At 30.7% G+C, this 16,571-nt stretch overlaps 3 protein-coding genes across 3 annotated transcripts; 1 reads left to right on the top strand and 2 right to left on the bottom strand.

Annotated features, from left to right (window-relative positions):
• Window positions 1–2,605: 2,605 nt before the first annotated feature.
• Window positions 2,606–3,702, bottom strand: LOC123227027 (protein YIPF5 homolog). The gene has a single exon (XM_044651640.1). The coding sequence runs from the start codon at window positions 3,515–3,517 to the stop codon at window positions 2,771–2,773; it is 747 nt and encodes a 248-aa protein (XP_044507575.1). The 5' UTR covers window positions 3,518–3,702; the 3' UTR covers window positions 2,606–2,770.
• Window positions 3,703–8,317: 4,615 nt separating this feature from the next.
• Window positions 8,318–12,632, top strand: LOC123226928 (CAAX prenyl protease 2). The gene is made up of 8 exons (XM_044651508.1): window positions 8,318–8,840; window positions 8,947–9,006; window positions 9,155–9,367; window positions 9,838–9,949; window positions 10,829–10,900; window positions 11,096–11,158; window positions 11,485–11,562; window positions 12,346–12,632. Exons 1-8 carry the CDS (start codon window positions 8,628–8,630, stop codon window positions 12,477–12,479), a joined length of 945 nt encoding a protein of 314 aa, XP_044507443.1. The 5' UTR covers window positions 8,318–8,627; the 3' UTR covers window positions 12,480–12,632.
• Window positions 12,633–15,513: 2,881 nt separating this feature from the next.
• On the bottom strand, window positions 15,514–16,263 carry LOC123226929 (protein LITTLE ZIPPER 4-like). Its single transcript, XM_044651509.1, has 2 exons — window positions 16,174–16,263; window positions 15,514–16,057 (listed from the first exon to the last, which is right to left on the bottom strand). Exon 2 carries the CDS (start codon window positions 16,022–16,024, stop codon window positions 15,779–15,781), a length of 246 nt encoding a protein of 81 aa, XP_044507444.1. The 5' UTR covers window positions 16,025–16,057; window positions 16,174–16,263; the 3' UTR covers window positions 15,514–15,778.
• Window positions 16,264–16,571: the final 308 nt, after the last annotated feature.

The following is a 16,571-nucleotide window of genomic DNA, read 5'->3' as shown; positions in this document are numbered from 1 at the left end:
TTTTAAACTATTAGAAAGCACAATGATATGTCAAAAATTTTAAAAATTTCCAATAACCCCTAAAAAATTTTTAAAAATCTATGATATTTTCAAAAATTATAATTTCTCCTCTAATACACGGCAATACGATAAATACACATTTATCTATGAAAAGAATAAAAGTGAAGAAAAAGAAAATAAATGAGTTATTATATAATTTAGATATTTAAAAGACTAGTTTTAATTTTTATTAATTTAAAGTTATATAATAATTTGGAAAAATAAAATAAGAGATAAAATAGTAATTTCACTCCCTAATATTATTATTTCATTAACAAAGTTTAATTTTGGGCGAAAAGTTATTATTTATACTTGATTTTTGGGTGAAAAAATTGTTATTTATGTTAATTAGAGGTGAAAAAGTCCTTTCAGGCTAAACCTTGGGTGGGAAATGGAATTCACTCTTTTTAGATTAGACCAGAAAATTTGTGGATTCACATCAAACATCTCGACAAAACTCACCCGTAATAGAACTACTCGCCCCTAACATTGGCTAAGAAAAAGCATAGAGTTGGAGTCAGCAACCAACCAAACTAAACACTACTTTCTTACGGATTTCTATGTGAGGAATCAAATCTAGAATTTAATATCTAGTTTCCCACCCACCAACACTCTAACCATTATAACCAATTTGTCCTTCAACTACAAACTTCACTTTCTAATAAATTAATAACCATTAGAAATCATTCTCCCCATCTTCCTTTACACACTATGAATAAGGGCCCAAGGTTTAACCAAATTTCGAGTTTTCAGCTCTCTCACATAAGTGAGATTGTATCCAACAACTCAACCCACCTATTATAAAAACAGAGGCCGAAGGTGAAGAAGAAGAAGCACAAATCAGTCTCATAAAAACAAGAAGTAGATAAATAGATAAATCTAGCAATAAGAGGTGTCAGTCCTCTACTCGGCCAAAGCCCCCTATTTTTATTTCCCTCAATTCTTTCTTGGTCTCTTTACTCTTATTCTTTCTCCTTTTTATAGTCACCTCTTTTATTTCAGTTTCCTTTTCCCTCTCAATTCTCCTTAACTCTTTACTTGTCAATTTTATTTTTTGGTTTAACTCCTACACTTGTAACTTACAGCTTTTACTTCTTTGTTTGTAACTCATGCAGCCAGCAGGTGGCCTAACAATCTCTAATTTTCCCAGCAGCCAAACAGATTGAACCGAGTAGAAAACCAAAAATTGGTTCAAGATTGATGAGATCATATTCAGTGTAACAGCAGTAAAGTGATCATAATGAAAATTCTAAAAGTTAGATTTGCTATCACTCGGTCTATTCACTAGCTAACAATAACTCACAGCAAAATTAAAATCAAGAGTCGCCATACAGTACCATGCAAATATTGATTTTGGACTGCCACAACTCAATAATGAGGATTCCAACATCATTATCCATACATCCTCTTCCATATCAAACAGTCCATGTGAACCAAGTCAACAAATAGAGGCAACAATAATGAAAAATATCCTAAAATCAAATGATTGTCACTCAACATAAGGCCTTCAAATCCTAGAGTTACCGATAGACCATATAGATGGAAAAACTCATTTTCAGGTTACACCAAGTAAAAGAACATAAAGACCAAAAACGTATCAGATCCTACAACCATGGCTATTACAGCTATTTACCATTCCAGCTTTCTAATACACCTCATAATGAGTGCAAGCACTCGCTCATGACACTCCAATATATCATTCAACCAAGCAATCTAATCTCCTAATAACTCCACTATGGCCAAAGCAATGAGACTACGACAGGAAAAAGAATTTCAGTTTCACCACCTACTGATGGGAATTTCAATATAGCCACAAAATAAAATGCTCCACAATTTTGATCTTTAAACTTATTGAAAACCAAAAACTCAACACCACAAAAAGAAAATTTCACTGACAATACCAAAAATAAACATAGAATTTAATTTCTATCTTATTGTAAGGAAAAATATGAAGTAAAAACCTTTGCAATTTAGGTGTAGATATCAATTATCATATATGATAAAACAACTGAAAGGGATATTAACACACAAATCCTATCCTAATTCAGGTATTAGAACATATTATACAAATTAAGCAAGTTATAACATAATACAAAAGAAAATTTAAGAAAAATATTGCATAACCTGAAATTTTGTTCATGTAGTTGAGATTAATAAGTCAGGAAGATGAGCAATCTTACCAAAAAAACTCAATGACTAGAAGCCTACGAGAAGACAAAGTCTTCATCCCGACTATATACTATTAAGTTAAATAAATAAATAAAATTTACAATCACATACATCCTCCAGATTCCAATAATGCTACTACCATACTCTGAGTAGTCCTTTGGCTTTTATAATATAACAGTGCTTGGACTAAAATGCTCATTCAAAAATAAAAGATTAACGGTTAAATAAAAAGAAAAAGTTTCCTACAATATAGTCTTGAACTATAAGCGAGTTTGTAGCATTTACTGCGCAAGTGTCAAATCCAAAATATAACAGCCCATACATCATCCAAAAACATTGTCAGTTTGGTTGAGCTTTTCATTTGTTCTTTTAATGATTTGTGAGTTGGGAATCAATGTATTTTAGAATAGCAAGTTGATTTATCTGAATACCGGAAAGATAGTTCACTTCAATACCATCTCAAAAGAGATTCATATATAGCTACAACTTCCAGGAATTCCCTACTTTCAATACAAAACTCAGTTTTATTCAACACCAATCAATTACTCACTATAAGATGAAATTAAAATATAACAAGAAGTGAAAAAAGAGTGTAAATCAAGAAACAGGCATACGCTATCAGTCCTCGATGTTCCTCTTCTCCGTCAGCGAGCGAAACCATCAGATTGGCTGCAGCCCTAGTAGCCCAAAGAACAAAAACTGCGGTCACCACCAGTCGTACAAGCCCGCCCTGAGGTAAAAACAAGGACAACGCCGCTAGGATCACCACAGGAAGCATACAGTAACCAACCACACTAGTACATGTGTGCAAATCGAGATTCCCATTTCGTCCGGCTAACATATTAAAAACGACATACAAAAAGATGGAAGAAATCACAATCCATCCAAGAATAACGCCGAATTGGAGCTTTCCGGCCAGGAGTTGAAAGAGACAGAAAGAGAGGTAGAGGAAAATTGGGCCTGAAAGGTCCGAGTCTTTATGGACGGTGGGATTCACACGAAATGGATTTAAAATTGATTTAGTTTTTCTCCAGATTTGATCAGGGTGGATGCCAAGCTCGTCGAGAAGAGGTTCTTCGTCGTCAAATGAAGCTGGACCACGAAGGGACGATGTCGACGTGGTAATAGAACCGCCGTAAGATGCGGAGGCGGAACCGATATCAAAAGACATAAAAGGGATAGAAGAGGTGGCAGGACGGTTGGGTTGAAACGGTGCCGTTGGTACTCGGCGTTGGTTGATGTTGCTGGTGGCAGATGGGTTGCCCCCAGAGGGAAAGTTCACAGGCGGGACGGCGAATTCCTTTTTCATCGTTTTCAAAAATCACGATCGATCGGTTTCCGACTTTTATGTTATTGTTCTAATTTCGTTCGTGAACTGAGGATGAAGATGAACCATACACAGTACACAGGGAATCAAAACGTTAAACCTAAGCCACGGTTATGATCACCAATAAAATCCCAACAGCTCATGTAATTACAAAGGGAATCGCCCTTAAAGTAAAATAATTGATTTTTATTGCTTTCAATGGTATTTAATAATAAATTATAGGCCACAAGACACATATTCCCACGAAGGCTTAATCCTTTCTCAAATTCCCATCTATGGGTTTCAAATACGCGTTTATAAGGATTTGAAAATTTTAAATATTCACTTATTATTTAATTTTATTTAAATTTATTAATTAATTATAAAAATAAAATTATTATTTTATAATTAATATTAAAATAAATAAAATTATATTTTTTAATTTAAAAAATTAGTAACTTTCTTTTTTTTCAAAAATTTAAAAAATTATATTTTTTCTTTATTATGATTTATATTCTTTCCTTTTTTTTTTTGGACAACCAGAGAAGAGAGGGAAAGAAAGTAAACTATAATAATAAAAAAATACAATTTTTAAAAATTTTAGATGAGAGAAAAAGTATTATTTTATTAATTTAAGAGAAAAATGAGATATAATTTTATTTATTTTACTATTAATGATAATATAATAATATTACTTTTATAATTAACAAAAAATCTTAACAAAAGTAAGTGATAAGTAAGTATTTGGGCGTAAACTAAATCTTGGTTGGGAATAAACCTTTTGGCCGGATGTATAATTAGAGTTATGTTACTTACAGCTCTAATATCATGAACAAATTGTAGTTTCGATCTCTTAACTACTCTATATATTTTTTATTTCCTATCTTTTTTATCTTCTCTTTTTCAATTTCTTAGTCATTGAAAAATATATTATTTGTGTGCTTAAATTATGCATTAAAAATATATACATATAACATTATTGTTAATAAATTTTATAAAATAATAAAATCATATATATCTATTTTAAGTATATAAATAAGTATATATTTATATATATCACCAAGTAATTGAGTAATTTTAAATTAAAAATAAAATAATATATATAAATATATACATATTTATATATTTAAAATATACTAATAACATTAATCTTTTTATTAAAAATAAATGTTCGGATGACTCATAGTTAAGTGGTCAATCTTCTTAAGACTTGGTAAGCAAGGCATCATAAATGGTTTTTTGGTCAAAAATCTGATTAAGACTTAACCGGTAAGAAAGGCATCCGTATTCGCATTGGAAGATAGCCAAGTCTTGCGGACCCACCATTTTCGTATGGCCAAAGGACTATTTTTCACCAAAGTTTAGATATGTTCCCAAAATCACATTTGTAAAATTTAAAAATTTTAAAGTGTCACTTATTAACCACCTGAAATTAAAATTTTCTATTAAAAGTAGAGATAAAATTATTATTTTACTAATAATATTCAAAAAATATATAAATTATTATATTTTTTTCTAAATTTAAAAAACTAACAACTTTACTTCTGTCTAAAATTTTCTAACTTTAAAAACTCACATTTTCTCCCAACTTAGGTTTTTTTCTTCTCTCCTCCGACCACCATTTCTGACACCAATGACCTCTTCTCTCTATCCTAAAATGTTGGTTGGCACTTCCCCTCTCTAGATCGCTTTCTTCATCTCAACGAAGAGACAAAGAGATTAGTCTATTCGTTGGAGATGAAGAGATCTAGAGAGGGGAGATCATTGTGCCCTATCTTGGGTCAGTCGACATTTTAGGGTGGAGAGATGAGGTCGTCAAGACTTGAGATGATGGCCAAAGGTATGAAGAAAAAATTTTTAGGTTTGAAGGGGGGGATGTGACTTTTTAAATTTAGAAAACTTTAGGTAGAGATGAAGTTATTAATTTTTAAAATTTGAGAGAGAAATATAATTAATTTTATATATTTTTTTATTAGTAGTAAAATAATGATTTTACCTGTATCTTTTCTAATAGTTGGCTCAGAGATGAGACTTTGAGTTTTTCAAAGTCAAATTCCATGAGAGTAACTTTAATAATGCAACTAAACTTAGGTGGGAAATAGTCTTTTGGCCTTTTCATATGGTCTTAGTCTTGGATACCTTGGTGCAAACTGAAGTTTTAGGTTTCATCCATTTCATCAGGAAATATCTATTTTACCCTTATTATCCTCTATGAAAAATTTTTCTTTCAATTTATTTGTCAAAAGTACATTTTACCCTTTTTAGCATTTCTTTATTTTATCCTTTCCATCATAGTTTTTTAATTTAGATTAGATGGAATCGCATTGATCAATCTAATCATCACTCATTAGAAACACGGTTACAGTTTGTTGAAAAACATTTTTAAAGTTAAACTAGATTGAATCGAATAGTTCAAATAGTTAGATCGAGTAAAAACCTGGGTTTGACTTGATCAACCAAAAAAAATTTATTATTGAGACTTAAATCTAAAATCTCATCTATCAATTCTTAACATGTATACCATCAAATTAATTTTATTTTTATATTAAAATAATTTAAATTACTTATTTAATAATAAATTATACAAAATTATTTTAAAATTTATTTTTAAACGGTTGATCGATCTGACCACCAGTCAAATGGCATGACCACCGATTGGAAGGAAGCGCCCCCTTCAGTGGGTCGACATTTGGTCTGATTATAAAAATATTGTTTTTCATCATTTATTTTTTTAAAATTAATCTTATATTAAGCTTAATTTGTTTATTTTTTTCTTCAATTTATTGTTTTACCAGTTTCATTATTTCACTATTTTTATTAAAAAAATTATATCCACCAAATTTGTCAATTTCCCTTGCTAATTTTTTATTTTATGTTTTAAACTTTTGTTCTTATTTCAACAAAATAATTATATTATATAATACTATTTTAACTTTTAATTGAAAACTTTCACTTTTTTCGTCCGTCCATTAAGAATGGTAGTATTTTAATTCCAATAAAACTATATATATATAAAATTTAAATACAAAAATAATATATTATTATGTGATTAGATAATTTTAAATTATAGATAAAATAACATTTAATTACATGATAATATATCATCTGTATACCTAAATTGTATATAAAAAATATATACACATAACATTACTCTTTCAATTTAACATCGTATTTCTAGATAAAGTTGCCTATGTTGATGAATCCATAACATTAATGTAAAACTTATGCTTCCAATATGAGATCCCAATTGTTACAAGGTAAAACACTTTGACCGAAGTCACATAACAACATTCAATAAAATGACAAACTATAGTAATAAGGGTCAAGCGCATCAACTTAACATAATGATAGCAATCTTTTGTTAAGAGGGAACTGACTTTCTAGATTACATTACATCTTTATCTTATATCTACTTAGGAAATAAATAACTTCTTACCAGATTGTAATAAAATAATTATCCTATCTCTAATGAAATATAATAAAAAATTAAATTTAAATTTAAATATAAGAGATAAAATTATAACTTTTTTTCATTACTCTATTGATTTAAATGATCTACACAACAAGAATCCATCATTTTTTTCAAGAGGGCCTCCACAACTCATCCATCATTCCAAGTAAAAATTAACGATTTCACTCTCATTTAGTTTTAAAAGGTTTTTTTTTATCTCTACTATTTAACGTTTCCATATTTTAAGGTTAATAAATATTCTTTTAAAATTTGAAATATTATATTTATACTCCAAAAAATTCATTCTCTCTCCTCTTTTCCCAATAGTTTTTCAATGTGAAAACCATCCAAAATCTGTTTGAAATGTTTGGATTTATCACATAGATCTGTGAGACAAAATGCACAGATTTGTGCATCAGCTAACACACATATTGGTTGAACAATGTCACACGGATATAGACCGGAGGTGATTATATAATGTAACCCCTAAAGTGATTATGCATGTTTTCAAAAAGGGGTTTAGCCCTAAAAGTAATGCCTTTTTTATTTTACCCATTTTTGGACCTATTAAAACCCAATTGGCTCGTATCATCAACCCAGACCATTAAATAAAAGGGTAATTAGATTCTTTTTAATGATTGCATTAAACAAAAGAAACTTATTAGAGTTTAACTAAGACGTTTTTTCCGTAATTAATACAATACAATGCAATAATCAAAGATGGTTTTGTAATTATTTTTATGCCCTTTTATAAAAAAGATTATTTTAAATCAGCTTGTAACACGATGATGACACATGAAATTAGTTTATCAAGCGCTCCTTAGATCATAAATTATGAAATAAGAGAAAAATCGAGCAATCCCAAACTCAACCTCATCAAGAGACGTATGTATAAATAAATTATATATATTTATAAATATAAATTATTTATACAAATTTATCTGTATGAATTGATATATGATAGTATATAATTAGATGATTTTAAAATGAGAAAATTAATAAATAATCACATTATTCAATTATAAATTATTATTTTTGATTATATATATAAATTTGTATAATTTATTTTTAATTATAGTTATATTCGTTGTCTTATTAGATTAGAAATATCCTTATTATTAAGACCTAAAGATGACAGTTTTAATCAGAATTTAAGATTTTAACCTTAATAACGAAAGAATTTTCTTATAAAAATGAAAAAGAGATACACGTGTTTTTTTTATGCCTTTTTATATTAATATTTTTATTTAAATTATTGATTTTTAAAATTTTTATTATATATTAAAATAATAATATTCAATATTAAGTTATTTAATATATTTATGTTCGGTTAAAAAATATAGTAAAAAGAATTTCCTTTCATAGAGATGTGATGGAGTGGGCAGGGGAAAAAGATTCTTCGCCATTAGAGGGGAGTAGAGAATCCTTGTGAGCGGGTCAGGGACGGGGCCCTCCCGGTTGCCATCCCAGTGAGAGCTCTGCGGTGCACATGATCTACGGACTAGAGGTGGTTTCGCAGGGTGCTTAGGTGGACTGGGAAGCAGCGGAACAGAGAGAAAGCCCTCCTCTACAAGAATTGACCATACCAAAGACTAGGCCACGAGTCAACTCACGATAAATCTGAAAACGAACTCAAAGCTCCTTTCGTCCTTCATCTCAGAAATGGAAACAGAGATGGAAGCGTGTGTTTCTAAAACAGTGGCGGTGATAGGGTGCATATTCCTGACATTGCTATATGTTGCGATTCTCTATGCTCCCACTCTGATCTTGCGTCTCCCTCCACCTTCATCTCGTACTAATTTCCTCATCAGACGCTTCATATGCGCGGCTATTTCTTCTATCCTCTCACTCTTCTTCTCTTCTTTCATACTCCCAGTAAGCTCAACTCTAACTTATAACTTAATTTTATTATTTGTGTTGCAATTGCTATTTTGACTTATGAACTGACTTCAATTTCAAAAAAAAAAAATGTTAATGCCAGATAAGAAGTGGGGAGGCATTGGATATATTTAGTGTTTATGGCATTCGAGCGGATCATATTGTGAGTATAATGATTTTGGGGCTAGAAAGAAGCGAATTGTTTGCCCATTTTGATTATTTCCTTGTACTCTTGTATGGTCTGCAGATTTGGGAAAGGAAGACTGATTCCTAAATTTGCATGCTGAAATTCAATTTTATGTATGAAACAGTGGCAAGCTGTGGGGTTTCCTCTTTTACTCACTTCTCTTATGTATGCTGGAAGTTTGGTCCTCAAGTGTGTGTTGTTGGTGAATTCATGGAAGACAGACTTTGATAATAGTGAATTGCTTTCATTGGACTGCATCAGGAGTCTACCCAAAACATTCCTCAGTCACTTGTCTTCTATTGCATCAAATGTTGGCGTTTGGCGTAACTTTGTTGTGGTTAGCTTTTCCATCATTTTAATTTATTTTACATTTTAGTTCATTGCAAATAAATCTAAATTCCTTTCCTTTGGATTTATGACTTGTGTTTTTGCCATCAAAATGTTAAATGTTTTCATTATTGTTTAAGTAAAAGTTTGTCACAAAAAAAAAAAAAATTATGATAACATAAATTAAAGAAAGATGATATCTTACCAATCTGGAAAAGAAGCTGATAAATTTGTTTGTATTATACGTTTGTATAAGCTTACCTAAATCTCTGTGGATCGTTGTGTCTTTTTCCTTTTGATCTATGTTTTGTTCGTAGAAACACAACTGCCTTGTCCAGTTTTGAGTTTCTTGAAATTGATTTGATGGAGGCTTTACTCATGCTTAATCACTTTATATCCCTTGATGAATCGTAAAATTACTTTCAAAGGAAAATCCTATTATATACCCCTTCAGTCCTTGACTGTACCTCAATGAAACAGGCGCCATTAACAGAAGAGTTGGTGTTTAGGGCATGCATGATACCTTTACTTCTCTGTGGAGGGTTCAAGATATACACTGTCATTTTTCTCTGCCCTGTTTTCTTCAGCTTGGGTAAGTCAATAACTCTCAATGGAGATTAAAGTCTAGTTTAGTATGTACAGGATCTTTAATTGAATTTATGCCTTTTGTTACAATGAAATGCTTTTAAGTTGTTGAATGGGTCACTACTGTGATTAATTGCTTGAAGTTTAGTTATGAAAGAATGTTGTTAAAAATTCTTTCTAGATCACAGTATGTTCTTATATGCTATGTTTTAATCAACTGTTTAAATTTTATATATAATCTAAAAGGTAACAGCTTTCATTTCATTCTTAAATGTAAGTATGATAACTACTTTGGCCTCATCAACATTTTGTGACTTACTGCTTTCTTTATGTTGTGGAAAATAATTTCTTTATGTCCCTTATTTACTCTGAGATATTTAACACCTTTATGGTGTCGTTAGGTTTTGTTTTTGAATATCATTTTTATGTTTTACAAATCCATAAGCATAAAAGAAATTATCCATGTAGTACAGGAAAAGAGGATTTATAATGACTTTAATTTTCTAGAAAACTCAATTTTAGTGGTTTTGTATGTTTTGTGAAGCAAAATACTTTTAAAAGACTCAGTCTGTCATCTAATTCTCCATAATGTTGCTACCAGACACTGTCCTTGTTTTCTTTTTTTGTTGTTTCAAAAGTAGACTACTAGACATAGTTTCAGGCTCAAGAATGCAAAATTAAATTCATCATTTTTGTCTAAAATTGGTTTCTCAAAGCAATTTTTTAATGGAGTCTAATAATTTTCTGTGGTCCATAATTGTGTTCTTGTTTCAGCACCTGTTACATATATTTGTATTATATTTCTCTTTCATATACCAAATATCATGCTAAGGTGAATTTGTTCTTACAATAGTCTGCCTTACTATCTGTGATCCTTATCATGCAGCGCATTTGAACCACTTACTGGAAATCTATAGTTCGCAAAACTGTAGCTTGCTAATAGCTTTCAGGATTGTAGGTATGCATTAATCTTCTTGCTATGATGTAGCTAAATGGCAGTTTGTTATTTAATGGCTTGCTTGTTCTTCTTCTTTATATACTCGTGTTTCTAAGTTTGAACGTTTTTAGTTGGGTTTTTTTGTTATTGAATAAAAAGGATATCTGATATTTACCATGCATCAGTATCTTGTTTTCTAATGGAATTGTTTTTCAGCTCTTCAACTTGGCTACACAGTGGTCTTTGGTTGGTATGCTTCTTTTCTGTTTGTGCGGACAGGTAAATAATTGCTTGTTAATGCCTGCTTACTACTTTTTGTCATCAATTTCTGGTTTCAAAACTTTTGAGTGGCCATGTACAGTGTGAGGAATAATTTCAAATTTGGTACACAGATTTTATCTTCACAAAAGGCTTTCTTATGTCTGTGAATTATGAACTTAATAAAGGGCTATCTAGGCTTGCTAAAATCTTCCATTGTCAGAAGTTATGGTTGATGTGAACAAGATTATACTATAGGTCCAAATCTGTTGCTGTTTTGTGGTCACTGCTTGCTATATTTTCACTAATATAGTTTGTTCATGATGTATTACAATTATTCTCTGCAGGACATCTTGTTGCGCCATTGGTTGCTCATGTATTTTGCAATTTTATGGGATTGCCTGTGATAGTTGCCAGGAGGAGAGGTATGAGTAATGCAAGTGAACTACAGTTTTTTATTACCTAAAGAGTGTAGTGCAGCTAGGGGTAGAAACGAACCGAACCAAATCCGAACACCCCTTGGCTCGAGTTCAACTTGAGTTCATCGAGCCAATATTAAAAGTGATTTGAGTTCGAGTTCGAGTTCGAGTTTGGTTTGATTTTTGCTCGAATTTATAGTTTATATCTATGACTCAAATATGTGACTCAAATTCATGATTTGAATTTGTGATTAATTGACAAAACAACATTATTTAACTATTACTAAAAAAGTTTCGAATCGAGCCACGAACTAAGTTTGAATCAAATCGAGTCATCTACCTAACTCGTGAGCCAAACCAAGATGAACTCTCTTTAGCTTGAATGCAGTTCGGTTTTGAAGCTAGCTGAACCTTCTAACTCGAACTCGGTTCAAATTTGAACTAAACGAATTCGAATCGAGTCAAGCCGGCTTTGAGTTTGAGCTAGCTCGGTTTGGGTCCGGCACTAAGTGCAGCAGTACTGATGTTAGATTTATAATCTTTGATAATTTTTCTAATAAAAATAGTTTTTTTGGGTTATCAGAAGAAGTTTAACTAACATTTTGGCATGGTTCGTGGCCAATTTGGTTTCTGTTATTTAATCTGCCAATGGTTCTACTTAAAACTTCACTCAGGTCTCTTGTACGAGATAGTGATTTTGGTTTTTCAAGTCTACACAATATTGTCTTGTGGTATTTGCTATTTGCTATTTGCTTTTCGCTGCCGAACTCACCTCTTCATTTCTTTCAGGGTTAGTGACTATAGCCTTTGTAGCAGGAATCGTAGCATTCAAATGGCTTCTTTTTCCAATCACGAAGCCGGATTTGTATAATTACAGAACAGAGAATTGCAAATGTTGGAATGGATATTGCTTATGGAATTGAACTTGTGAAATCTTTCGAAGAAACTGACTTTGTATGCATATAGGGCCTAATTCAGTAGCAACTGGGAAATTAAATTGAACAAAAATCCTTTAGTTTTTCACTTTTTCATTCATTCATGTATATTATATTTTCAAAAGCTTACTTTGTGCTTTAGTTTTTATGTTGAGGGAAGCTTACCGTGGTGTTAACGCTTCCTTAACGTCCTCGAATACCATTTATCACAAGTCTGGAGTTTTATGTAATAGAATGGCATGTGTGGCACTCCCTAACATCAATGTAGAGCGGGGTTAGTTTACATGTCCGCAATCTCATTGGTTCGAGGTTTATTGGTCATCTTGTTTTGGACTTTTCAAGAAGTGATAAATTATTATTAGTTTTTTATACTAAGGGGAGAAATGATATAAATTTTTTAGGTTTTAGAATTTAATGATAAAATAATAATTTTATCACTATTTTTAACTAAAAATTTTAATAACAGTTAATGTATCAATGAGTTTTTAGATTTTTTTATTTGTCGTTAGTGTGCTTTTGAGATTAGATTAAAACTTCGGTAAGAAATTATCTTTTTTTTCTTTTTTTTTTTAATGTTTGTTGATATACATACGAAGATATCAAATGTCATTTAAACTTACACGTATTAAATAAAAATCACAATGTTTATATATTGTATGTTAAACTAGATTACCAATAATATTTTCTTTTATTTGATTGAAATGCTCTCACGGTTGTAACATTTGCTCACTCTCTTTTTTTTTTTTTTTCATTAGTTGTGATCGTGAGCATGTGACTGTTTTTTAAAATCAAAATATTGATTTTTCTTATTATCAAAATAATTAAAATAATTAAATTTATATGAATTGTTATCAATTTTTTGAGAAGTAAAAATAATTGGCAAAATATTAATAAAAAATCAAGATAACATAATTTTTAAAATCGAGAGAGAAAGAAAGAGTTTGCCTTGAAATAAGAGTGGAGAGATTGAAAGAGTTGAGAGTTGTGCAAAAAATGAATAAATTGGGGAGATATTTATAGAAGAAAAAAAAATAAGAATAGAAATTAATTGACAGTGGAAAACCAATTAATTGGAGTAAGAGTAGTGTTATATATATAATTTTATATATAAATAATAACGTGAATCATGTGATTGAATAATTGTCGATATATTATTATTTATACACGTAATTTTATTGTTGAAATAATATTATATATATCTATTTTAAATATATATAAATAAAAATATATTTATCACGTAATTGAGTATTTTTTTTATTTTATAAAAAAATAAAAAACAGCTTATCCATTATTTATTAAAAAAAGAAAAGGGTTGGAAAGCATATATAATTGCAAAATTTTTTTATTTAACGGATCTTACCAGATAAGATCCGGCCCCTGATACGGCCTGCCTTAAAAGCGGGTGCTAACATTGTCCTCGCCGGCCCTGCCGTTGACCCGTCTACGTTTGAATCACTTTAAATATTTTATTTTAGCATTCTTTGATTTGAGATCCTCCCGTCAGCTTTCTTTCACCCGTCTCTGGATCTTCTAAAATTCATGATTGCTAGTCGTCCTTTCAGTTTGTTTATTGACTTTTGAATTGGAATGTGATGAGTGGCCTCAAAATGCAGTGATGTTTATGGGCATAGGGTCTCTGAAATCTCTTAGATACATCGAGTTTGAAATGACGTTCTTTATGTTATCTTATGCAGTTTTCTTTTTCTTTATGGTCAACCAGCTTGTGCTATCAGGCTTTGTCATGTTCAGGAACTGATTTATTCAATGAACCCTCATTGACTTTGCCGGTTGATTCTGATGACGATACCTTTGATTAGATCCTCCCATCACTATCTTCAGACACAGAATCTCAATGACATGCCCATTTTTCTAATTTCCTAATAACATCCAATTTTCTAACTTATTTTTCCAGTTTTTAGCATGGAAAAAATTGCCTTTACAAGTACTGGATCACAACAAAAGGTTGGTGAGCCTGATAGGGAAGCTTGAAGAGATTAGAAACGGGTTTCTAAGAAGCATGGAAACTCACCTCATGGTGCGGTTTTGAAGCATTTCAAAATTGATATGAAACGCTTCAGAGATGTTTCTGAATTTTTGAAAAATTTTAAAACATTTTTCTTTTACAAGAGAAAGTTGCGAAATTGAATAAAAATCAATTTCTCACATTTTCTCGCATTTTCTAACCTTAAGTTTATCTAAGTCTTATATTGAATCCATCTTTTTTCCTCTATTATATAGTATTTTATTAATCTCTTTTACATACATATTATATAGATTGATATGTATATTATTATTTTTTTTAATACATATATTCTTATATAAAGGCAATTTATAGTATATTATATGATTCTATTTTGCCATATTCTTCCTTTTTTTTTAATTAATTTATTTTTATATTATTATTGTTATTGTCTTTACAAGTATGATTGTCTTTGTCTTTATGCCTACCAGAAAGCATAGGTTGCTGCAACTCTTCAAGGTGTTGGAAGAAAAGCAAAATATAGGGTGTTGTTATAAAATTTTGGGATTTATAATAAAACCCCTACATTTTTTATATTTATAAGTTTTTTCATATTTTTATTTTTTATATTTTTATGAAAATATTTTTCAACATTTCTGTTTTTATTCTATTTAGATGGGCTTGTTAATGGATGAGTAGCCAACACTTTGACGCTTTGGCTACTCTACATGTATATATTTTTTAATATAACTTATTTATATTTGTTAAATAAATAAATCTAAAATACAATAATAGACTTATAATTATTGTATCACATAAATCAAAATTTTATAAATATAATAAAAATTCAAACTCAAACTTTCTCTTCAAAGATTATAATACTGCACCATTTTTGTTTAACCTTATAGTCAAGCTACTCCGCATCAATTGACAGCCACTTTATCTTACATTACCCACTTGTGGAAGTTACCAAGTAATTCAAAAAATACAACTAGCTTATTAATGGTAGTGTTTACTATTTCATATATTGAGAGAGAGGGAGAGAGAGAGAAGAAACAACAGTTTAATAATAATATCATAGTTATCTCTAGCAGATAGCCTGATACATTTTATCTTTCTGGTTCAGAATTCCATATCTTAAACCCCCAGAAAAGAAAGATATCTCCAAGATGAAAACAGAAGCAAAAAGTAACCAAGTACTACTACTGTCCTATATAACTGAAACTAGACTTACACTAGTGTTTTAGTTTGACTATGGTTTTACACAAAAAAGAAGGCTGGGGGGGCTCTTCAGTGCCAGTGGGTTCATCATGTCCATTTTGCTGAATCAAGGTTTGCTAGAGTTGGCAGGATTTGCGTTGGAGGTTGAGCAGAGGTTAAGGTTAAGGTTAAGGTCAAGAATATCATTTGGAGCATTTCCCTTTGATGAGTTTCCCTTGCCCAGTTTCTGTTTCAGTTCAGATAAAAGTGCTTGATTCTCCTGGTTGAGAAGCTGTGCTTTCTTCCTTAGCCTCTCATTTTCCTTCATAATGTAGCAGTTCTGTAGGTGCAGCTTTGAGTTCAGTCTTTCCATCACTATGAAAATTCTAAATGTCTTCAAACTTTTCTGCAAACAAAACACCATCGTCAACAATCAGTAGCTTAGTTAACAATCTAACCATAAAGAAAACAACAGGAAAAAAGAAGACAAAGAGGGCAGTCTATCCTTTCAAAAAAGATCACCTTTTGAAGTTGAAGGTGGAGGCCGAGGAAGCTAAACTAACAACTAGTTTAGTTTGCAGAAAGTTAAGAAGAAAAGAAAGAGTAATTTTTGAGTGCAGTGAGGGAGAACGTGAAAAAACAGAGAAGTGAATATATAGAAGAAAAGATTGAGCTTAAGTTATGGTGTTGGGGGGACATAATATGATGCCTCCTCCTCTGACACGATAATCATACAATTGTAAGCATGGAAGGCGGCCGGTTAGGGGCGAGAATTTAATGTTATGGTTTATATGATGATGGGTAGGGCGTCATGAGAATGATGATGGTTCCCGGGGTATTTTCGTCTTAAGAAAAATTATTTGTATTTATTTTAAGTACATAAATAAATATATATTTTATATATATTATTAAACAATTAA

Source organism: Mangifera indica, chromosome 10, assembly GCF_011075055.1.
Source record: "Mangifera indica cultivar Alphonso chromosome 10, CATAS_Mindica_2.1, whole genome shotgun sequence".
NCBI classification, from domain to species: Eukaryota; Viridiplantae; Streptophyta; class Magnoliopsida; order Sapindales; family Anacardiaceae; genus Mangifera; species Mangifera indica.
This window is presented reverse-complemented; position numbering and strand designations above follow the sequence as displayed.